Source organism: Haliaeetus leucocephalus, unplaced genomic scaffold (assembly GCF_000737465.1).
Source record: "Haliaeetus leucocephalus isolate CR32 unplaced genomic scaffold, Haliaeetus_leucocephalus-4.0 Scaffold240, whole genome shotgun sequence".
Lineage (NCBI taxonomy): Eukaryota > Metazoa > Chordata > Aves > Accipitriformes > Accipitridae > Haliaeetus > Haliaeetus leucocephalus.
This window is the reverse complement of record NW_010972676.1, coordinates 8,421,581-8,445,666: the sequence shown is the minus strand read 5'-3', so window position 1 is coordinate 8,445,666 and position 24,086 is coordinate 8,421,581. Positions and strand designations below refer to the sequence as shown.

The following is a 24,086-nucleotide window of genomic DNA, read 5'->3' as shown; positions in this document are numbered from 1 at the left end:
CTAAATTTGTATTCAGAAGCTCTTTGGAAGAAATCCCATAGCAGGGCTGGAGCGCTGAGAAACAACTGCCACAAAGGTGCAAAGCCTTTGTGGAGGGCACCAAAGAAGGGCACTGAAGCAGCCCAAATTTATGGACTGTGGTGTTCCCCATTGCCTCCTCATCCATCTTCTGCTGACTTTTATTCAGAAATCCATATAGAATAATACAGGGAGTGCAGTATTAACCATCTCACTGGCTTTCTGCCAGAAAGATAAAAATTAGAGTGGGTGGTAGTCTGTGGGTGGTAATAAGCTTATTTCTGGATTGCCCCTGAGTATTAGAAAATTGTGTCAACTGGCCAGATCAGCTTTCCACAGTCATTCATCTTCCCTGAGAAACGAAGAGGCCTCGCAAGTTCTTCCCACTTCTCTTCCTAAGAAAGGGATCTAGGCTTACAGATCAAGTGTTCCTGAAGTAGGACAAAGGTGTGTCAATGCAAAACATGCAGTAACGTCAAGTACTGTGGATAGATTTTTTTCCAGGTAGAGCAACAAATGTATATTTTAAAATATCATTATTCAAATAAAAGGCTAGAGAGCTAGAGTACAGACTGTTTCCATGTAATGCAAGAATTGCGAGAAGTACAAATAAAATATACATCCATTTCACAAACATACTTGTTAATATTGCTGCCTGAGGAAGACAATAAGCCATATAAAATGTTCTATAAGTAGCATAATTGTTGCAGCTATTCTTTTCCTGTTGTTACCTAGTTGTTTTAAAAATACTAAGGGTCCTTTTTTCATGGAAGACTATTAGGACAGAGACATCAAGTAAGGAATTCAGTTCAATATAAGCATCAGACTTGCAAAACTGGCTTTGCCTCTTTATGGACTACAGATATCTGCAGCCCCATTTTGCTTTTGTTTGAGCAAAGCTTGTGGCATAAGCTGTAGGACTTAGTCAACACAGAGATTAAATGCAAGATTTTGGTCTTATGGTACTGACTGAGCTCAGTACTCATTACAGCAGGTCTTAAGTATTTTAGCTTCTCAGAAGGCAGAAATATGTGTTTAAGAAGAAAGAGTTTGCAGCCTATCTAAGAAGCTGCTGGCAGAGTGAATAGTACTGATCTATTGTGGAGAGAGATACAGTATATCACAAAGGCTGCAACTTTGTGCACTCTGGTATAATTAAATAATTAGTTTTTCCAACATCTATGTTTATCACTTTAACACAGAACAAAACTCCTATTTTCCAACAAAAATGTTGGGTTTAGGCATCTCCGTCAAGTATCTCTAAGGACTTTCAGTTCTGAAAGAATATAAGCTAATACTTTAGGGGATATATAAATCACTTGATTTAAGGCACATTAACTGGACAGGTCCAAAAGGAACAGGGGTCCCAGTCTTGCCTCCCAGAATTTTGTAGGCAAGATTTCCTTTGAGTTACAACAATAGAGTTCAGGCCCCCAAAGCACAGTAGGACTGAGTAAATTTTTAAATTATTTTAACTATTTTTAACTATTTTAACAGATTCTCTGCAGTAACAGTCTGCTAGAATCAACAGACTACTGGCTGCAGAATCAGAGGACACCATGCCAAATTGGCTTTCTGGAAGACAAGTCAGAAAGCAACTGTGCCTCAGTAAGTACTCACTGTAATTTCCTCTGGGGAAAAGTCCACTGAGAGTTATTTGGGTAGGATGTGGGGCCGACCACAGTACATGTTAAATTAAAAAAAGTCAATGACTAACTGGCACTGAAATCATAGCAATCTAGTTTCTGTAATTTCCAGCTTTCTGTTAAAAGCAAACATACAAAGCAAAAATGAATACAGATTTCTACATAAAGCACATTAATAAAGATTACTGCAGAGGTTTCGCCACATTTGGTTTTCAGACTTTGTGGCCCTCCATATTTTTTTATGTTCATAATCTGCAACTTACAACAGAGGAAAATAAGCCAAACAGAAAATTATTCCAAACCACAACTTGGTAAGTGGCAGGTTTGAAAGAGCAGATGTTTAAAAGGCTGCTCAATGTTCCTGAAGGCATAGAGATACAATTAAAGAGAAAACTCTTTTTATAGCAGATGAGGAGAAGCTGCTAAAGAACGCAAACAGAATTATTTTACATTTGAAATGAAATTTAAATCTCACTATTGTGGGTTATAACGCAGTTAAGAACAGCTTTTGGTTAAGAGGGTACATGAAGAAATAGGAGTTATGTTGTTGCTTTACACACTAGCTACAGGAAACTGGATGGAGGTACATTGCTATGATTGTAACAGTTTTTTATTTGATGAAGGACTCAAGAGAGCAGATCCTTACTTGGAATCCTGTTTGATTGCTACTCCCTGGCCTCAGTGAGCCAACAAAGGCTTTAGAAAGAGCAGTTTTGTCTCAGGTGAAAGGTTTCCAGCACTGCTTGTGCTGCACACAACCTAAAGACCAGCGGAGGACTCTCATGGACTCTGCTGGGATTCCCTCAAGGACATGGACATTTCAGCTCTAGCTGATGAACCCAGATGCCTGCTGTCAAGAAACTGAATCTGCATCCCATGGTGGTGATGACTGGAGGCTTTGTGTCTTGCCTGGGGGTGATGCTGCATGCTTGAGAACAGCAGGAGTGATACAACAGTGTAAGTGCAGCAGTTAAAGGTTAGGAATATGGTCAAAGGTTATAGGGCTCAATTCACTGTCATGCTGTCCATTGGACTATCAGTTCCCACAAGACAGAGAGAGCAAAAGACACAAGCTAATCAGAGTGTGCTAGTAAGCAACAATACAAGGTATAAGATGAGAAACTAAACAGACTCCTGTGTCTACTTTAGATGATGCTGGGTGAAAAAAATGAAGGGGATATTAAGGAGTAGTGTTTAGTTGTACTAATTTCCTAGACTCCCCAAACTAGACAGACAGCAGTTCCCTGTTTTTTGAGCATTCTGCATGTATTTCCCAAGCAAAAGGGTCACAGTATTAGGAAGTACAAACATTGCTCAATTGCAGCTGAAATGCTGTCACTTGGAACGGTATCTTGACTACATTCTTAACCAGAATGGCATCATCAGGCAGGTAATCAATGGTATCCTTGTCTGATACACGAAAGGATTGTTTTTAATGCAGAAATCATTGACCACAGTCACTTGGTTTTACTATTTAGTACTTCATATCCTAAAAAAGGCTTATTTTCTCAGAGGAAATGATTACTCCAAATAATAATATAAAAATGAATTATGACTTGCTTTTTGATGTGTTGAGCTTTGACTTTTTTCTTCATATTTCTTTGAATCTTATAGGAAATTATATCTATCTCTGATAGGATGGAGCTACTGAGAAAAGATAGCTTGTTAAAGTAAGACTATGCTCAGATTTGATTTAAAAATACCCAATATAGCTGCTTGATACACACTTTTCCTCTTGAAAGCACAGATCAGGTTTTATCTAGCCCTGGTCAGTCACCTTGTAGGAAAAATAAGCATTACTCTCACTATTTTGCAGATATGAGAGAAGAGGCAGAAGTACTGAAATGACTTTTCATTGCAATCCCAAAAGGAGATTCTGAGATAAAGGGTTTCAGCAAGTCAAGGACCCAAATCTCACATGTGCTGAATGCCCACAATTTTCCCTGGTAAAGTAATGCAAGTCGTTAATTTTCTTTTAATCCCCTCTTTGTCAAAGAAAAGACAAAAAAGACAAAGGTCCTTCCTAAGAAAACAGCTTGTATTACTATAGTGTAATGGTGTAGTTCCTGCTTGCAGGCAGAGAGTGGGCAAAGGTGCTCCATGAGGCTTCCAGGATACAGAACTGCCCCACAGTTCCTAATGCCATCCTAAACTACAAGACCCTGCCTGACTGACCCCTTTCTTACATGGGAGAAATATTAGGATATGCTTTGAAACAAGGTCTGCCAAGCCATCTTGTCCCATTGCCTACTCCTTGTGTAGTGCACATACAGGACAGCCAGCTGTCCCTGTATGGCTTTCTGAACACAGTGCCAACTCTGCACACACAAAAAGCTTCACAATTTTCTAAGCTAAATTTATACCTAGTTGATTCTGCAATTTACAGTTATCACTATAGAAGAAAAGAGATAACATTGAAAGAATTTTATATTAACGAGGTTGAAGTAGAATGTACAATAATATATTGAGTGAAATTAAAATATCATATATAGAGAGCATTGATTTAGAAGCTAAGAAGTTATATATTATTTTGGAGCATTGCTGTTCACATCAAGAGAAAAGGTATTTGGTAGCCTGGAAGCACAGTTCTTGATCTGTCCCTGAAAGTTATGCTTTTGAGTTACTGTTGAATTGGTACTCATAAACTGTTACGAGCAGAACTGAAGTTTTGTTCATATTCCTGGTTAATTTATTCTGAGTGGTCGTACAGTACAGAATTTTTATTTGGGTGCCTAAAAAGTTGCACAACTAATGTAAATACAAGCAGTAAACTAGAAAACTGAAATTAATCATCAAACTTGATATGTGAATCAGAGTGTAAACACTTTTTTTTTTTTTTTTTTTTCCCCACGAATTGCTCTCCCCACTTTAGATACGTGGGTGGTTCATTTTGCTGTGCACAGTACATGAGCAAGCCAGGGAACAGGGAATACTTAACCACTGTGCAAGGATTAGGCATTAGTTCAGTACCATACTCAGAACCTGCAAAGCATTTCATTGTGAGTCCTTTCCAATGACTGACACTAAACAAGCAGAAGCTGCGGGAATGAGGGAGGAAGAAGGATATGAACATGGAATAGTTTCCCTAGCTTCTCAATTAGGAAGCAAACCAGACTGCCCTTAGCAGAAAATATGTTCTATCTTCTCTTTCATGTGGAAGATTTTATAAATTGCTGTTGCCAATGGTGCCAGAGATGTTTTAATCAAACTGCCTCTGAAAGTTGTCATTATGTTTGCAGAAGGAAAAAAAGAAATCTCAAACGTAGTATATCATTAATGGTTGCTTTTCCCAAAGATAGCTCATAATACATTTAGCTATAGTGTTCAGTTTTCATCTGGAAGAGTTCATGTTTAGTTATAAGGGGTCTAATCTTACTGTAACTATAAATGCAACAAGATCATATGAACATAGCTTTCATAAATGTTATATTCATTATGTTCCATTACAGATTAGCACAGTTAGTACAAGTAAAAATAGACTCATGGCTGTCCTACGTATGCTCACCAAGTATACTAACATTGATTTATTAAAACACTAAATATTTAACTCAGTTATAGAAGACTACTTTTTCAGAGAGAATTTTTTTTAAGCAGAACCGGCATTTTGGTACATGTAATAGTCCATCCATTTCCAAACTGGTTAATGAGAATGTAGCCATTATGATATGAAAATAATAAATTGTGTTAGAGGAACAGTATTTCATATTTGCTTAAGTTGGAAATCTTCTCAAGAGCTCTGAAAATTGTTATTTCAAATTCTGCTACCTTACAATAATAGAAGAAATGCTAGTGTGTCTATATTTAATCCAATGTTTCTGGTCATCTGCAAGGATGAACAATAGAAATCATAGGGAGAAATAACAGGGAGATGTGGTGTCTGTTCTCCATTTTTATGCCAACTTAGCAGTATGTTGGTGAGTTGTCTATCAAAAGAAGTGTTATATGTATAATGAGTATGATATGAACAGAGTTTGAAAGATTGTCTTGTCCTAACTTTCCTTTTCTACTTTCTGTACATACAATTTTTGTCCAATTCTCTGTGTTTACATTTAGGAAATCAGATTAGATACACTGGGATTGAGTCCAGGGGGACAGGACTAACTGTCTTATGTTATTAGGGCTTTCTAGGGAGACTTCGCACAGAGGCTAGTCAGGAAGGGGCACCTGAAAAAGATTTTTCTGTGCTTGAAGTGAAGGCACAGTGGGAGAGAGTAAAGGTAAATCCTAGGTAGTAGTGCTGTTTGTTTTCATTTCTGTATTGGAATAAAACATCCTACCAGCTCTCTTTAAACCTCCCCTGGGTTGAAGCGTGCTACCCCCCTTATTTCAGATGACCCTATCTGATTTTGCCATGCTGTCTGCTTAAAAAGGTTAAACTCCCTCAAAGAAATTCTTCTACATCAATGTTATGAGTGTTTTTTCCTCTTCAGAGAATATTTGAGTAATTGCTAAACACTAAATTAAACTTAGTTCAACTAACAATGATACTGTTTAGCAGCAGTTTACTGCTGCAGATTAGAATATGTAGTTTCATACTAATATCATAATTAGATAGTATAAATTTTAAACATAGTTTAATTATGGAAGTCTTGTTTTGTTTGTTTCCAATGAATGAGAACTTAGTCAAAATTCACCTAATAGAATAAAATACATGGATTCATGAGACATAATCATTCATAAGCTGCACGTAGTGATTTATATATGTAATTAAAGTATCTGTAATGTGACATTCTTATTACCCCATGGAGAGACTTCATAAAATAAATGTAGTCCCACATAAATATATATACCTTTGTCCACTCCATTATTGCCACGTTTCTCAGGACCTACATCAAATGCTTTGGACATGCTTTTAAGCAAACCTTATTTGAAAAGAAAAAACTGATAGATACTTTGTCCCTACTTTCCCTCCAAAGATCTAGGTTATATAATTACTAGTGCTGAACATTTGTAGTTGGTTTATGTTAGTACAAGTTAAGAAATTGAAATTCTTCCTTAATTAGATGATTTATAGTTTCTTCTAGCATTGGACTCTCCTCAAGTACAAAGTCTTAATCTTGCACACAGAAAAGTCATTTATGATTCTTCTTAGCACTTCCTAAGATTTGACATTTTTCTTTTCAATGCCTGTGCAGTAAGCATCAGCATGAGTAAGGTGGTATTGCCATGCTTCTAAAGATGTATCTTAATTGTCTTTTAGGAATTCTTAATGAAGAGTTATTTAGAAAAAAGTAAGATAAAAAAAAAGTATTATAGTCCTGCAAGACATTTGGCATTCATTTACCTCAAGATGCTTAAATCATAGCAGTGATTTTTCCAGAAATTCTCTGGACTTTTATACTCTAGAGCAGCAACAGATACAAAAGCCATTAGAAATGATATTTGCACTGAAAAAAGATTTTCTCTCAAAATGGGCCCAGACTCCAATAATCTCCCCACAAAATGTGATATCATGCCCTCTCTCTCTTCACATGACCATCTTGTCCCAACACAGAGGCTGGGAAGCAGGCCTTCCCGCTCCACACAGCCTAACAAAGCCCTTGAGAACCACTGGTCTAGGAAAATACACCCTTCCCTTCCCAAGCAGTGTGCCTCCAAGTGAGAGGTAATGGGATTTCCAGACTTTGGTGGAAATTCTGCAAACATTTTGTCAAATATCCCGGAGAAGTAGAAACACAAACTTTACACCCTTGAACAGCAGTGATAGATATGGAAGGTGGAAAATCTCTGCTTTTCAATTAGAACAAAGCAATAAAAAACAGTGCTCATTTCTTACTTTAGCATAACAAGATACCACTTTTTAAAGAATCAGGATGTGTCAAGGGCTCTAAAGCTCATTTTAAAATCATTTTATGTCTCCTTATAGCTGAAAGAAAGATCTGGCTTTGCAGGAGAGAACAGTTTCAATAAAGGGTTTAAAGATTTGAAACAGTCTTGAAATAGTCCAGCAACTTTTCCACTTGCAAGTACTCCTACTCTGTAATAACTTAAATACTCCATACAAGTATGCATATAATGTAGGCTATATGCATAGACATATGCAGCTGTATATTGGTTAGATCAAGCCCAAGGTAGCAGCGGAAGCACGTGGCCAGAGTAGAGGGAAAAGGGAAGGACAGCAGCCCAAATTTCAAATTCAGTCTTGTTAAAGTACCCTCTCATTTAACTGTTGGCTGCTTTTGTCTGACCCCGTGCCATCTCCACTTTTTCTCCAAGTGGTCTGATGAGTGCTGCTGGTAGCACAAAGGAGAGTGGAGGACAACATGACTAGGGAAGTGGGGAGGGTGGAGACAGTAACCAGCAACTGGGTGGGCTTATGCCACATGGAAGAACCTCAATCCATCCACAGTACAGGAGAAGGAAGAATTGCAGGTTGGCGTTGTTAGCTGCTTAGTTGAGTACAGAAGAACATACCCCGTCTAGAAGACAGACAGCGTCTCAAGGAAAGGAAGCAATGCTTATATTAGTGAAGGGTGGCAAGGCTGTTGCCTTGGTGATAAATAAAACAGATTGCTGAGAACACAACAGGTGATGTAATTATGGATCACGTCGTCTATGATCTCTCTGTTTACTGAGATAATGAAGAATGTAATTTTGCCATCATAGCAGCTAGATTTTCAGTACTAGCTGCTTAACTTGCTACTGTATAACTTCACTCTCCTAAGCGGGTATCTAAGCATTGCCAATTTCATTGCAGTTTAGCCATCAAGCTTTTAAACAGATTCAGGAGGAGGTTAAGGATGCCTTTATGCACTAATTTGAGCTGGTCAAATCAGGGCTTCTGTGGTCTCACCTCCTCCTCTAGCCCCTGCTTCATCTTTTTTACTACCCTGCATTTGTACAAATGTGTAGTAAGTCGGTTCAGACAGAAGAGAACCTATGAAAATAAGAAATTAGTTTTCCTGGCCAGTTCTTCCTTGAATCATCTCACTGTATTGTCAGACAAATGCCAGTGCTCACTCAAGTGATGGAACAAAAACATCAAGGAAACAGCTCCCACAAATTAATTCAAGTGGAATGATAACATATGCAGAAAGGGAAAATCTTTGGCAAGGTGTATTTTGAGGAAAAAAAAGAAAGCAGCTTTCGGTTGAATTAAAGTAGATTATGAGTGGTTTTCATTCATTTCTTCACCCAAGTCTTTTTAAAGATTTGACACGACATATCTTTGGATGTTTAGGTACAAATATACACAGTTATATTTTACATCAGTCTTTGATACCAGAATTACTTCCAGGTAACTTGCTAACAGTAGTGTGGACACTGGGTCAGGGTGCTGAAATCTAAGCACTGGAACATTTTGTATCTCTTAATAAGGGCCCCTAGCTCCAGTATGTTCTCCAGAGTCTCCAAAGAATGAAAGCACTTACTTTCCCATACTGAAGGGTGGAGATCTACTCTTACAGGAGTTCAGAAAGGAGGATGTTTCTTCCCAGGATTGGTAGCAGTCAGCAAGGCTCTATATACAACCAAGTATGGAAGTGCAATCTTGAATCCCAAAGGAGGGGGTTTTTTGTTTGTTGGGTTTTTTAAATCAAAACCGTATGTGTGTTCCTAAGTAGTGACCATACATAGCTAAAACAACTGTTTTGTTTTATTGTGTTTGAATGAAGATTTGCATTTCCTAGTAAACATAGCAAAGCTCTACTTGTCTGCATAAAACAGATAGACCTACATACTAAGATGTTTGCCCTCCCTCATGAGGTTGCATGCACACCCCCAGCAGTATGTCATATAGACAGGGGATTACAAGAGTGTTTATTTTACCTTTCACTCAATAAATACTCAACCATCTTCAAGAATAGCATTGTCTCTTTCAGAAATCAAAATCCATCCGTTGCTTTCCAGATCTAAGCCATAATTACTAGAGGTATTTTTAGTTTTAAGTCCCATCTTCCTATTCAGCCTGACGATACCTTAATTATATCCTGACAAGGAGCAGGAATCAACAGCTGCAGGCTAAATTGTGGCATTGAGTCTTAGTCATTTCTCAGGCATGTGTGGGTGTTCATGCTGCTGTGGTAAGGAATTGTACCTTCCAGAGAGCCCCTCTCTCACTTGCACAGAGAAATAAGAAACCCTCTTCACCAATTACTCTCTGCCTTATGGAGCCCAGTGCAGGCCGAAACACTAGTTTAAACGACCACTGAAAGAATTACTTATATAATCTGTAAAATATGTTTCTCTTGTTGGTCTTGTTCATACTTGGCTCTGAAAAATATATCTTCACATATGAGCTAATATTAAGGCAGAAATTAAATATGCCCTTAAAGGGTTGTATTTCCACATTTTCAGTACCATGCATGTATTTTATACAGCAGCCAAAAGCTGCCTCATTAATTTCGGGGTGGGGAAAATTGACAATAGATTTTCTTCTCTTTTCTTGTAACTTCAGACTTGGACACACTTTAATCTTCTGTCTAGATCTGCCATCTTCTTTCCTGTCCCTCTGTGATACTTTCACACAGCAGTGTTTTCCTGTCTGTATTTAAGCGAACTGGATGCTTAGCCTTACTCTGACAAAGCTATAAATAAACACCAGGAGGATCAAGTGTGGTATTGCAGCTGTATCCCCTTCAGCATTTCACACTGGCATATCTTCAGTGCCTCCATGGTCTGCCTTATCAAGAAATGGGATTCTTGTGCTACCTTCAGAGTGGACATCTGTAACTGCTTGCTGCTGTTATAACCACAGGTTCCCTCTAACATGAATTGCAGTGTGAGGCTTATAGAAATTTGTTAAACATTAAGTATACAGGGCACCAGAGAAAGCAGATGGTGCATGTGGCATAAATATTTATTGGCATATTTTCTTTAAGTCATAAGTGACAATTAATTACATCAAACCCAAAGGAATAAGCCTTAATGGGAAGAATATGTTCACAGCTGGTTTTGAAGAAACAGATTATAAAGAGATGACTTGCGGTGATTCATTAATGCAGTCCAGCCACTAAAATAGGGATAGTCTCTAAAATATCAAGACACATAAATCAACTAAGTCATTTGAGATAGGCACCTTCTGAAGAGTAATTGGGACTAAATTTCAGGTATGTTACTGCTAAAAATGCTGGAGGGAGAACAGTATAAGACATCCTTCTGACAACATACAACATGTACCTAAAAAAGAGTTGTGGCTGGGCTGGGGAGACACAGGAAAGTCACGTCAGGACCTTATTTAGATGAACTTGAGTGACTCACAGAAGATAGTATATACTAGGTTGTCTGCTTTTGGAAATGCTCCATCAGGGCTTGCAAGAAGAGCAGTTGGAAACCTCATCTGCATGTTAGATAGCAGTTGTGCAGCTCACGGGAAAGATTTTTACATAGAAACTGAAAGTAGTAATGTGGGGTTCGTGCCTGTCCTAATGAAAATACAGAGCAAGAAGGGGAAAAATACTTTCTCCACTCACAGCTAGAGAGGGAAACTTACTCTCTAATCATGCGAAGGACTGTACAACAGAAGGAAGGCCCACACTTGGCTTCAAGTTGGTGTTTCCCCAACCTGCCCTGCATCCTGTTGAAGTTCTAGGCAGAGAAAGCGTCAGTAGACTGCGATGGTCCTACTTTGACAAGGGTGGATTTTTTGATGGTTTGCAGTAGCCTGATTGCACTTTGGTGAGGTCAGGAAGGTTACCACTGTATAGCTGAGGGATACCTGTCATGAAGCCTTTTGAATTATTTAGACTACAATGCAGAAGGTGTGCCTGAGCTTCTTCATACTCTGGGGCTATCACTTGTAAATTCTCCCACCTGTGTAATACTGCTGCCTCACATTTGTGTAGATCCTTTTGCAAGCAGCTACGTGGCATATCTAGTACTTCCAAACTAATATTTTTATTTCCACATCTCACAGCTGGTTCCTCTGCCAGAATCATTTTGGCAAGCATGGAAATTAATGCAAGACAAACATTGCATCCAAATGTTAATGGATAATTAGCTCTGTCTTCCAGAAGATGCTTTTTTATTCTGAGTCACTATCAGGCTATTTCAAACACCTCATATAAGACATATTCCAATTCAAGATCCTCTTTAACCATTTAAATATAACGGATCAAATTCTACCGTGTGTGGAGGAGAGAGCTACATCTCTTATACCATTCCCAGTCTCCTATCTAGCAAAGAGTTGAGCTATGTATATTAGTTATAACAGTTAATGGCTCCAAAAAGAAGTTATGAGAGCCAATGGCAGGGAAAATAAGTCACTAAGATTTAGTCAGTGGGGCAAAGGAAACTGTAATCTAAAACCAAATAATTGCAACATAAAAGCAACAACTGGTAATTTTCAGTTTCCTTATTTCTTATGAAATATCTCGAATCTCCACAAAAAAAGTGATGTCAATCCTTATAACACATCCTTCTTCAGTAGGCATTTACCTCTATGCTCAGGGGAGGGAAATACTTGGAAATTACCTGATTACATTCTTCCATCCCATGACAGCACACCAATTCAATAGCAAGGCAGGAACCAAAATCCTGCCTGCTTCCCAAAGTTACTCGGACGCTATTAGGAGCTAATAGCCTCCAAAGTTATTAGGAGGCTAAATAATAGTAATGGCAAAAAAAAAAAGGGGGGGGGCGGTGGGGTGGGTGGAGAACACTATAGAATATTACCTGACACTCAACAAATTTCAGCTAGCAGTTAGTGAACAGTTGGGATCTCTCCCTCAGAAACTGTAGGAAAGTGTCTTTTCCCTTACATGCTTTTTAACGTAGGTGTCACAAGCCTCACTGCTCTGCATGAAGGCATTTTAAAGAAGCACGGTATAAAACCAGAAGGAAGCTGAATGAAGATCACATGTTAGGTATAATGAAACTGTACACACAAGAAAGCCACACACGCACACTCCTACTTCAGATGATCCTAATTTCCTCTTCATTAGGGTGTGTGTGACTGCATAGTTATATCTTTAAATAGCTGAGAAATTTGTGAGTGGGCCTGAGTGCAGAGACCGTCTGCCCCCCAGGCAGCTTGTCTAATTGCCTCTGTTCCAGTTCAGTCTGCTGCTGGCTGCAGCAGTAGAGCTTCTGTTAAGTAAAATGAGCAGTTGGTTATTACACAGATAAACACACATGCCCAGTGACACTGTGAGAACTTGAAGAAAGTACTAAGTTTGGAAATTCTTCTGTGTAGCTTTGTGTTCTTAGCATTCAGAGCATGAAATCTAACTTCCACCGTAAGTTGCACCTAACTGCAGTCGAATGTTTTGCCATAGGTGTTTTCTTCTCCAGAACTCAGGACCTTGTATAGACAAAGTGTAAGTTCATGTGCCCTCTGAACTGAAAGATCCTCTACAGCTGTCCATACAACATCCATTTTACCATCATAGTGTTAGCATACAGCTTTTTTTTCCTAGCTACACTAAGAAAAAGTTACTAGGCGTAAGCAAAAGCAGGGATAGGAGTTTCTGTTTTGAAGACATATTTACCTTCTCAAAGTATCAGCGTAAGTAAGAGAACAATCAGGAACCACTCTACATAGTGTTACTGAAATTACCTAAAACACCACTCCTGATAATATTGCAGGAAACTGGCTCAGGCTGAGGTTTCTAGCTCCTTTTCCAAAAAGATCCAATCCAATCCTCAACTGGATGCCAGAAATTTCTCATCTCTTTGCTTGTCTGCAAAGAAACTGGGAGCTACAAAAGCTGTGACTTTAATCATCACTGTAGGAGCTTCCAGGCCCCTTTCTGTAATGTGAGCCCAATGTAGGGATGATGCCACATAAAGCATGTCAGGGAGCCCCACAGTCCCATTTGCACCACTGCTTTGGACCTACAGGTTTAAGAAGGCCATGAAGAAAGCAGATGTTGCCTTGGTAGAAACTTGTCTAGGGGAAGAAGAAAGTTCAGACCAGAACATCTTTTTAATTTCCAGTGTCGTGGTTTCAGCCCAGCCGGTAACAAAGGACCACGCCGCCGCTCACTCATTCCTCCCGTGCCCCTCTGGTGGGATGGGGGGGAAGACGGAGGAGAGAAAAAAAAACAAACCTGGAACCTCGAGGGTTGAGATAAAGGCAGTTTACTGGAACAACACAAAGAAATTGCAACAACAGCAACGGTACTAATGAAAGAGTATACAAAAAGAGTGATGCACAGTGCAACTGCTCACCACCCGGGACCCGACGCTCCGCCACTTCCCCCACCGAAAGTAGAGACCACCCCCCGGCCCGCTCCCCATTTATATACTGAGCATGATGGCACATGGTATGGAATAGCTCCTTGGCCAGTTCAGGTCAGCTGCCCCGGCTGTGCCCCCACCTCCCAGGTTCCTGTAAAAAATTAACTCTATCCCAGCTGAACCCAGGATATCCAGCTTCGTCATTTCAGATATGAGAAATGGAAAGCTAGGAGATTCTTGCTTTAAGGGGTTTGTTCTAAACCCATTAAAAGTGTTGTTCAGATATTTTTTCTCCAACCACATATACAAATAAATATGTGGAATGAACAAGTCATTTTTTTAAGCTGCAGAGCTTAAAAATGGTAATGATAAAGCTAATAATCCAACTGACTCATGGACAGAAAAGATCTTTATTTCTGTCTGCTGCTGTTTAACTTGGTAGAAAAACATCCATGATTTCAGCAGCTGTGTGGTCTGGCTCTGGGAACACAGAGCTTGCGAGAATGGGTGAGTGTGCAGAAGTACAGGTACTTCTGCCTAATCTCTGCATGGGATTAGGGATGGTTTTGATAATTCTGATTCAGTAGCCACCTCCTCCAGATCCCAGCAGATGTTTAACTGAGATATTCCATGCTCTTTTTAACTGGTGGTATGCAAATGTGGGTAGCATCATATTTTTCTAAGCATTTGGGAAGAATCAGTATCAAATCCATCAAAATGAGGTTTCCCAGTTAAAATCACTTTATGTATTATGAACAGTTTAAAGAATTTCCCAGCTTGCTTCTTAAACAGTGTATTTGGGTAAGATAAGTCCTTCCAGATGTGCACCTCCCCCCCCCCACCCCCCCGAAAGGTGCTTAAAGAACTCTGTGAGAGGAAATTATTTATCTTCACTCTCTCATACTGGATTCTGGAAATAGATCAGTATTTAATAGATAAATCAATAGATCAGACTTCAACTGGGGCAAGACCTAAATCTGTCAAAACCTACATGTATTAGGCAAAACATTGTCCCAAAGCAGCTGTGGATTTGTGTGCATAAAAATAGTTTGACAAAGTAGTTGAATTAGATTCAAATTAGTTTGATTAAATATTTTTTTAAGAACCAAGAGAATACCTAGGATTACAGCCTCAGTAAAGAAGCATAATTATGGTTTCTGGTTGCCTGTTTACCAACAGAAATAATTTCAGGCTCAACTGAGAGCAATGAAAGAGCAAATTCAAGTTGAGGGGAGAGCAAATAAAGGAGAATTGGGGAAAAGGGAAATTTCAAAGTTCAGTTAAGGCTTTCTTTCTAATTATGCAGTGGCATTTAGGGTTTTGAGAGCATTTATTTAAGATGTCAAATTAACTGACTTGAAGAATCTTTCTAATGTGACTGAACAACAGATTCTGCAAGCATGGTAGGCATGGTGATTCATGATTTCATTTTCAAAAAATTTGTGAGATCCGAGATGGTGGTATCATAGAAGATACTTTTTTTTTTAATGGATGCTAACACAAAGCAGTTCTCTAAAAATAGGCAGAGAAAAAGAGAGGGCAGCACCAAAGTAAACCCCTACTTATGGAAAAGCAGGCAGACCTACAGGCCCCCTCCTTTTAGGGACACATTTGGCAACAGAGCGTCCCCCGATGGCTCCGAGAGGCTTAAATAGAAAGACAGAGGAGTCCGGTGTCTTGACAGAGCCATGTCAAATAACCTCCCACAGCAACAGGCTCCATCAGCAGAAGTTGAGCATTGGGCTTCAGCTTTTTTCAAGCCAAATTTTAAGCCCTTATGGTCTGTGGGAGGCAGGTGAGAAGAACAAAGAAGGCTGGAGGGTGGGTAGCTTTGATAAGGAGACAGACTGTGTCTCCGCCAGTGCTGACAGTGGGAGAAGGAGGAACTGGTGCTTCTGCCCCACCAGTGTTCCTCTTGTGACTCCTCTGCAGTTTGCAGGATCTGGTGTCTGATGTGCTTGACATGCCACACAAAGTTACCATTCTGCATGCTAGAGATTAGATCTTCATTTCCAATCAAGACATACCTTACGAGTACATGTGGGTCAAGGCCTCCATGTGACAATCTGTAGTCCCTTTCAAACTTGCTGGATCATATCTATCTAATTTGACAATAGGCCAGAGGTCCCAGAGGTAAAACTTCCTACAGGTTTCACGAACAGATTAAACTGGGAGATTGTGTAGTGCACCAGCTAAGCGTGAACTCAAACCTTGCTTATACAACAGTGAAATGAGACAAAGCCACACCTTCAGAAACACTCCACTGATGGGAAAGTGGCAGTCGGATCTTACACCTCAAGGTGCTGAAAAGTTAACATAGAAATGTTAATACATAGGTAAGCAGGCTTTTCGAATCCCAACAACTCACGTAGCCAATCAGAAAATCAACTGTTTTCCAGACCACTTCGTAAGCACAAGAACATGTAATGTTTCTTCTTTTTCAAGTAATCTTGCTGCTTCAGAGCTCTACCTATTTATAACCTGTCTAACAGCTGGAGCAGAGCTGCCCTGGAATTTGTAAAGCACGCGTGAGCAGAGAGATGCTATGCAAGTCTCCTTCAGCAGAAACAGAGGTCAGTCCCTAAAGGTTTAGTTTAAAATGACTGAAGCTGTTGGCAACCATATGTTATCTTTCTTATAGAACTTTAGTCAAAAATGATGAAAAGAGAGATTGGTGAGCCACAGCAGGAGCAAAGCCCGCAGTGAAAGACTGAGCCGGTGAAGTTGGGCAATTAGCCTTTTGTTTGAAGCATACTGTTAAGAGGGGACACAAAGCAGAGGGCATCGCTGCTGTTCTGGGCTGCTCCTCAACTCTGACAAGCCTGGCAGTGACATTTTTGTTTTTTCTTCTTTCATATTACTGTTTTGCTGGCAGTTAGTGTCTTATCTTTATTGGCCTTTGTGTAACTGAACTAATATAGGTTAGTAGATTTGAGGCTGTATTTAGAGACTATGAGTTGCTGAATTTAGAGGCTATGCCTTATGTTGTGAACTCAATGTTTAGAACAGGGTATGTTTTCTTCTGAATTGCAGTGGAAACCACTAGCTAGTTGCTAAGAGTTTGTTTTGTGTGGAAAAGGTCTCTAAAGAACAAACTGGTTCAGTCACAGAATAAGTGGATTTTTTTTGTTTGTACTTTAACTTAATCTAGACATTTCTACAGGGTGACTCTGTTAGACATTGACAATAAAGTGCATGGAGCTAAGAAGACTGTCATCAAACCATATCCATTATAAAGCTGTAACTTCTGTTGTTTGTAACACTGGTCAGCTGTAGCTGGATCTTTTGTGTGCTGAATGCAAATGCTGTTAAGGGAAGGATGAAACATTCCTTTTCAGAGGGGAAAAAACATGGTGGTATTTGTTTAAAAATTTAATCTTATGACCCAGGAAGCAAGAAGAGGCACTGAGACCAGGATGGGTTTGGTGGGGGGAAGGAAGAGTTTAGGGCATTATCCTGATCAGTTAGATTTTACAAACCTGATTTTTATTCTTAATGTGTATATTGATACATATTTATCATACAGCTGAGCTCAGTCAAAACGCATCATCAGACCTGCATGTGTCCTTCCTTAGTTCCCACCTCACTTTCTCAAAAGCAGAGAGAACTTACAGAATGGTGTGCTTTTACTGCAGAAGGATCTCACTAACCAGTGGAGCAAAGGGGCCTGTTTTTAATCTAGAGACAATAGTTTCTGATCCACTGGATCCAGTCCTGAAACCCTTTCCACAGAAGACTTTGAGTAGAGAGTTATCAGGAGACATGTTTCAGGAGGTGTGACAACCATGAAGCTGCTGATTTTGTCTGCTGCCCTGCAAAGTACCACCTCCCCATTCCTTCTTCCCCCACTGTAATCCAGAAAGAAGGCACCTAAGCCCAGGAGACAGCAATACATCGCAGACCTGCCCCACTGCGTGAAAGACAGTATGAAAATGAGAAACATGGTCTAAACTATTATGCATACTAACACTATACCACAAAAGGGGGAAAAACACCTATATTGGGTATCATAATAAAGTGATAAGCATTACTGAGTAGTTGAGGCAAGTAAGAAAAAACTAGCTCAGTTTAAAAAAAAAAAACCACAAATACACTTTTCCAGACATTGCTGCTCTACTTTCTGATCTAACAGCTTATATCTAATTGTATAAAGCGCATTTTGCTCTTTCTATCCAGCTGATAGATATACTTAAGCTTTGGTAATACCTGCTCATTCATACACCCCAGAAACCTGGAGCAGGCGGAACTTGAGTCTGATCATTCTTTCATAGTCACTGCTATGGAATATTTTCAATTGACATCTTTCTTCAGCAAAATAATTTTCATTTTTAAATTAGGCTTAGCAGCATTTACTTCCTCATCTTTCTCAAGTACTGAAAATGCCTGTAAAGCACCATAGAACTGTATGACATGCACAGATAAGCAGAATGGATTTAAGTACTTATAACTTTTTAATCTCCTTTTTTTACTTCTACATGAGATACAAATGTCTTCAGGAAAAATATTTTATAGCAGTTTAGAGCAACATTGTACCAAATGAGACTATCTAGGTGTGTTAAAAAAATAGTAGGCAAATACTCAACTGCCCCAGAAATCTGAACATTCAATTTAGTAATGCACCATCAATGTTTTCTTCACCATATATCCAACATCATAATAATTCCCTGCTTCAGTTGCTTCTAAGATTTAAGAATGCATCTGTTTGGCTTTGTAGACTACAGGCAGTTACATTTCTTGGCTTACCAAGACTGGCCTGGGCAGAGACTGCCAAGACAATCGGAATTTAGGGCTGCAGGGAGTCAGTCTTTCACCTCGGTTTCATTGTTAAATACCTCATTTTTCCAAGCCATTAAGTATTTTCTATTTTTTGGTGCAGTTATTTAGCGGAGTCTGGCCTATAGTTAACCACAACAGTTAAAACTTCCTAGCATTTTGACAACTGAAAGTTTCAACAATTTCTATGAAATCTTTTCCCTGGAAGTGTCTAAAATTTGGAAGTACTGTTTTATAAAGTTTTATCTTTGTCTTTCTGGAGCAGCCTGGTCACTGACATATTGTTCCAGACTCTGCTGATATTTGGGGAGCAGGCATCGGCCTGCCCTGCTAAGCAGGAGATCAAAGGATGCAGGAAAACAGGAAGGAGCAGGACTGGCTTCTGTGCAACCCACAAAATGGTCTCAGGTTCATACTTATTATTTTGCTTAGGAACAAATCCTCCTTGAAAATAACATCCCCTGCAATAGTTTGATGGAACCATAATTTTTCCATACCAACAATCTTCAACTACAGGAAATGGAAAAGGAAAAGATTAACTTGAGCAAAGCTAAAAGATGGTATCAATTACAGTTTATTGGTTTATATTTATCATTGTTTTATTTGGACTAGCCTTGAAATCAGATTTCTCAGCTTTGTTACCTGTCACAATTATAGTATCTAATCCTCTGAGATTCTACTTGACATTTAAATGGTACAGAAAGAAAATAAATAAGTGTAAGACCTAGCAAAAAAGTAATTTAAGATGACTAATGCAGGCACATAAAGTTTTACAGAAATTGATCTTAATTTTGTAGTCCTGCACGAGCAGTAATACTTTCTATTCATTCTGCAGCAAGAACTACTATTGACCCCAGTCTGTAAACTGAAATGGTGAGAGAGAAACATAAACTTTTTAATGGTAATGAGAGACATGCAAAGGGTAGAAATATTAGGCTGGGTATTGCTTTTGGCCTTCATGGGTGCAGAGTCATTTCTGTGAAGTTTTACATCCAACATGTGCATATTCATTGGGGCAGTCACTGAGTCATTGATAACAAGATTCCCATCAAACACAATGAATTTGCCCAAGATCTCAAATTTCTGAAGCTGCGGTGTAGGGAGACTTCTAGTCTCCAAAGCCTGAGTCACAGTGAAAACCTGATAGCAGCTTTTCAGCACATGAGAATTATATTGTACAAATTGTACTCAGAGGTGCAGATATTGGCCTCAGATGTCAATTATGAAAGTTTTCTTTTAGTAAATAATTGTGGTGAAATGATCAAAGCCACAAGCTTCCCCAAAAAAATCACACAAGCAGCCTCCTTTTACACAAGTCCTACCAAACCTAGGTGCTAAAAAAATTCCTAGGATCTCCAAAATTAGGAGGTAGTTTGTTTAATTATTAAAGGATAATCTCATGTGACATTTTAGAACATTTATTTTCAAATCATCATTTTACAGCTATTTTGTCTTTCTTAAAAAAAAAAGTACTTGAAACTCTATTGGGATTACAAGACTCAAGAAGCTGCAAGTTTAAAGAACAGAGAGATCAATAATTAGGGGTCCTTATAGACAGGCTATATATATATACACACACACATATATATATCACTAGAAGTAGAAGAGTTTTTATTTAGCCTTTACATTAGCATAAATAATTCAAGTGAAAATAAATGCAGGGTTCTTTTGGGGAGCTTTGCAGATCAGCATTTTGATAACCATCAAAACAAATGATCTTGTCATACAGACAGCAAAAACAGATGGCTGCATTACTAGAATCTGCTGGAAAAGGCATTTTATGCCATCTTAATGTAAGTAAAAAATATGTGAATGTTACTGGTCATTTTCAAAGAGACAAAGCTTACAGAAAATTTCTGGACAGAATATGGCACATAGACACTCCTTTGATATTTTCTGTGGGTTACAGTTTGCTTTGTCTCAGATGCATGGAATAAACCAATATTTTTCCCTAGGGCTTTCGCTGACTTCAGCTCCTAAGGAAACACAACACGCAGCTATATGTTCTATGAAATAGACACTTAACCATTCCAGTGAGGGATGCCTTGGAGTAGCTATATTTGGTTATTGTGCTGTGGGGAAATTATGGTGATCTAAACTATCTTTCGAAAGCCAGGAGACTTTGACTTTGGTCTAATAAAAGTTTAAAGCTACTGTATTGTTTTTCTACTTTTGCACAGATTAAATTAGGATGAGAATATGGCTCAGAATCCAAAACTGCCATCCCATCACAGAGTTACTGCTGAGAGAAGAAATGAATGAGGTCAGACACTCCATTAAATCCTTAAAGACAACTGTCATAGCATTCGTGGTTGCTGTAAAATTTCACAACCCTCTTCACAAACTGTATCTTCACAGTTCTACATTTTAAAAAAGGGATGATGTGTTCAGTAGCATAATAGCATATAAGAAACAATACACATCCTGAGAACAAACAATACCTGCCTAAAATATAGAGGGGAAACAACGTGGAAAAAAACACCAAGCCTTTAATTTCTCAAAGGATAATGTTAAATAATCAGTATATGACTGCATTAATGTAAGATGCATGTTACTCACACTGGGCACAAGGAGCAAGGGAAGGTACAAACAAGCACAGTCAGATACATATTAATTTGAAAGTCACATTGTGAGAGTTTCATACCTGCATCACCCAAACCAGGACAGAGAGGAGACAGCCGACTGCCCTGACATACAGCTACCTTCCTGCTCCCACCGCTGGACTCCTGTCAGCAACAGATGCTAACATCTAAAGTGAACAAAATAACTACTGAGCGTCATTGGGGAAAGCTTAAAGTGCAAGGAATGGCACAGTTTGAACTTGCCTTTCCTGCTGTGGAGATAGAGTCACTGCTTCAGTTCTTTGCCCTTGAGGACTGCATTCTCATCAGTGCTTCAGCTGGTTTTATATACAAAACAACTATCAGGTTTGGGCTCAGCAGTCACTCAGCCTTCCTAGGCCACACCACTGTATCCTGCACATCCACTGGCTTAGGCATTTAAACTGTGTTTTTCCTTTGCACCCAGGAACTGCCTGCTCAGAATTATCATCTCCTGCTATCTCTCCTGGGGCTAATTATCTTTTTCACTTCTGTTCGTAGGAAATTAAACATGAGTTTTATGGACAGATTGCAGTGCAGTCCCAAACCAGTTATTTCCTCTAACTCTCTCCTGGGCTGTCTGAATTGGCACCTTGCATATCTAAGTAGACTTGGTGTTGTGACAGAAGGCAGGAGAGAGGATGGAGAAAGCAGAGCAGCACAGACCTAGGACGTAAAGACCCTATAAGTTCAGCTTCCAGACAGGATTTACATACTGATATACCAACCAGGAGGGCACAGAACACGGTGAGTTCTGCACAGTTACCCTGCAAATCCAAATACGTACAGAGACATTTAGCCTATGCTGAGGTACATGACACCTGGGCCAAAGCTGATGAGGATCAACTGTATGGATACAGTGGCAGAGTGACAGGCATGAAGTGGTTTGTGCCACCTGAATGTTGTCCCGCCACCATTTTGGCATTTTGATACTGTCTTTAACTGCATAGTCGTAATCAACCAACTGATGTAGATTAGAATGAAGAAACCATGTTTAAGAGTGTCCTGTAGGTTACAAAGTCATAAACTCAAGTGTTAGAAAATGGCAGATACACAGTTCTCTGCTTCTTCATAATTCTGCACCTTTTTGCAGTCTTCCTGTTCATTGAATCAGGCGGAGATCCTGCATTGCGTAAAGGTGGGCATACGAGGTAGAATTAAGGTTGCACAAGCCATCTGTATATAGTTTTAATTTTCAAGTCCTGTCTCTTGTTTTGTCCTGGTTGCAGCTGTGATAGAATTCATTTTCTTCTTAGTAGATGGTACAGTGTGTTTTGGATTTAATGTGAGAATCACGCTGATAACACACCGATGTTCTAGTTGTTGCTAAGTAGCACTTATCCTAAATTAAGGATTTTTCAGTTTCCCATGCTCTGCCAGCGAGCAGGTGTACCAGAAGCTGGGAGGGATCATGGGCAGGACAGCTGACCCGAACCAGCCAAAGGGATATTCCATACCATAGAACGTCATGCTCCGTATATAAACTGGGGGGAGTTGGCTGGGAGGCACGGATGGCCGCTCAGGCATCTGTCAATGGATGGTGAGCAATTGCATTGTGCATCACTTGTCTTGGTATTTTGTTCTGAGTTTTTTGGGTTTTGTTGTTTGTTGTTTTAATTATATTCCTTTTCTTTACAATTATTATTACTGTTATATTCTAATATTGTTGTTAGTATTACATTTTATTTTACTTTAGTTATTAAATCGTTCTTATCTCAATCCACAAGTTTTACCTTTTTTTCAGTTCTCCTGCCCATCCCACTGGGGCAGGGGGAGTGAGCAAGTGGCTGTGTGGTTGTTGGCTGGGCTTAAACCAAGACAGGTTTAAATTCCTTTCTTTTAAAATAGATATTGAAATTTATTTGGGAGAATGATATAGAATGTATATGTATTTGGATTGGAGGGGGGACACCACCTCCTGCAGCCCTTTAAACAAGTGTTAATCACAGTTCTTTACAGCGCAGAACACAAGACTATGGCTCTCACTTCACTTACCAGAGTAACTGTATCAGTTAGGTGCAAGGGACAGCTATTATCCCAGTGAGAGGGAAGAATATAATGGATTTTCAGTTCAGCCTCTTCCCTAAGAAGAAGCTGGAAGAACTCACGCTTCATGGGGGAAAAGGGACCAAGCACCTCAAAGCTGTTTCTCTTCTCAAAAGCTGCTAGCAGCTCTTAGCTATTACAGCACTGTGCAAGAAGCTACTATTACCGTGGCAGGATAAGCTCAGCCTTCAAACATCTCTGCCGAGTTAGTATTGTGACAGAGAAGAAGATTGGAAAAGAAACAGATTTTCTTCTTAATTAAAAAAAAGATATTAGTTTAATAAAAGCCCACAAGCTAGGGCTTGTTTCAGTCTCACCAAAAGCTGTAAGATATTTCATAGGACAAAGAAAAAGCCTTTCCTTACTGTCAGGTATTGATACAGACAATAGAAGGAGGCATTAGCACTTCCTAAGACAAACAGAAAAAAAGTAGTTTGGCAGTCTTTTATCTGGGGAAAAAAGTACAGAACTGAAATAGACTTCACCATAGAACAGACACTTAAGAAAAATACACAGTTTTTAAAAAAATTACTGTTGTTAGTATTATACCTCTGAGACATTGTTTCTTTTTACCATCAGTGTGCTTTTATTTTATCTAGGGAATATTAAAATGCTAGTAGTACCAACCTTGGTTAATACAAGCTGAAATGAAAGCAATAAGGAAAATACAGACGATAATATATTTCTTTGCTTGTCATTCAGCTGTTTGCCAGCATCACTACTCTGGAAAAAAAGTGAAATTGCTTTGCCCTTCCAAAGTGAGAGAACAGTGTTACATTTTTAATGATTCCCTGAGGCTATCTGTCAATGAGTAAATATATTGTGTGTATAGTACCTTATATCCTTAAGTGCTTTATAAACAAATTTTTTTCTTAACATGTAGTTC

The 24,086-nt window shown here is 39.1% G+C and overlaps 1 protein-coding gene across 3 annotated transcripts in view; it reads left to right on the top strand.

Moving 5' to 3' along the window:
- Nucleotides 1–24,086, top strand: part of SPHKAP (SPHK1 interactor, AKAP domain containing) — a 54,892-nt gene that overhangs the window by 4,971 nt on the left and 25,835 nt on the right. For all 3 annotated transcript variants that reach the window (XM_010568313.1, XM_010568311.1, XM_010568312.1), the window contains exon 2: nt 1,516–1,626. In XM_010568313.1, the coding sequence (XP_010566615.1) occupies nt 1,516–1,626 (111 nt within the window). The remainder of the gene's footprint in view (nt 1–1,515; nt 1,627–24,086) is intronic.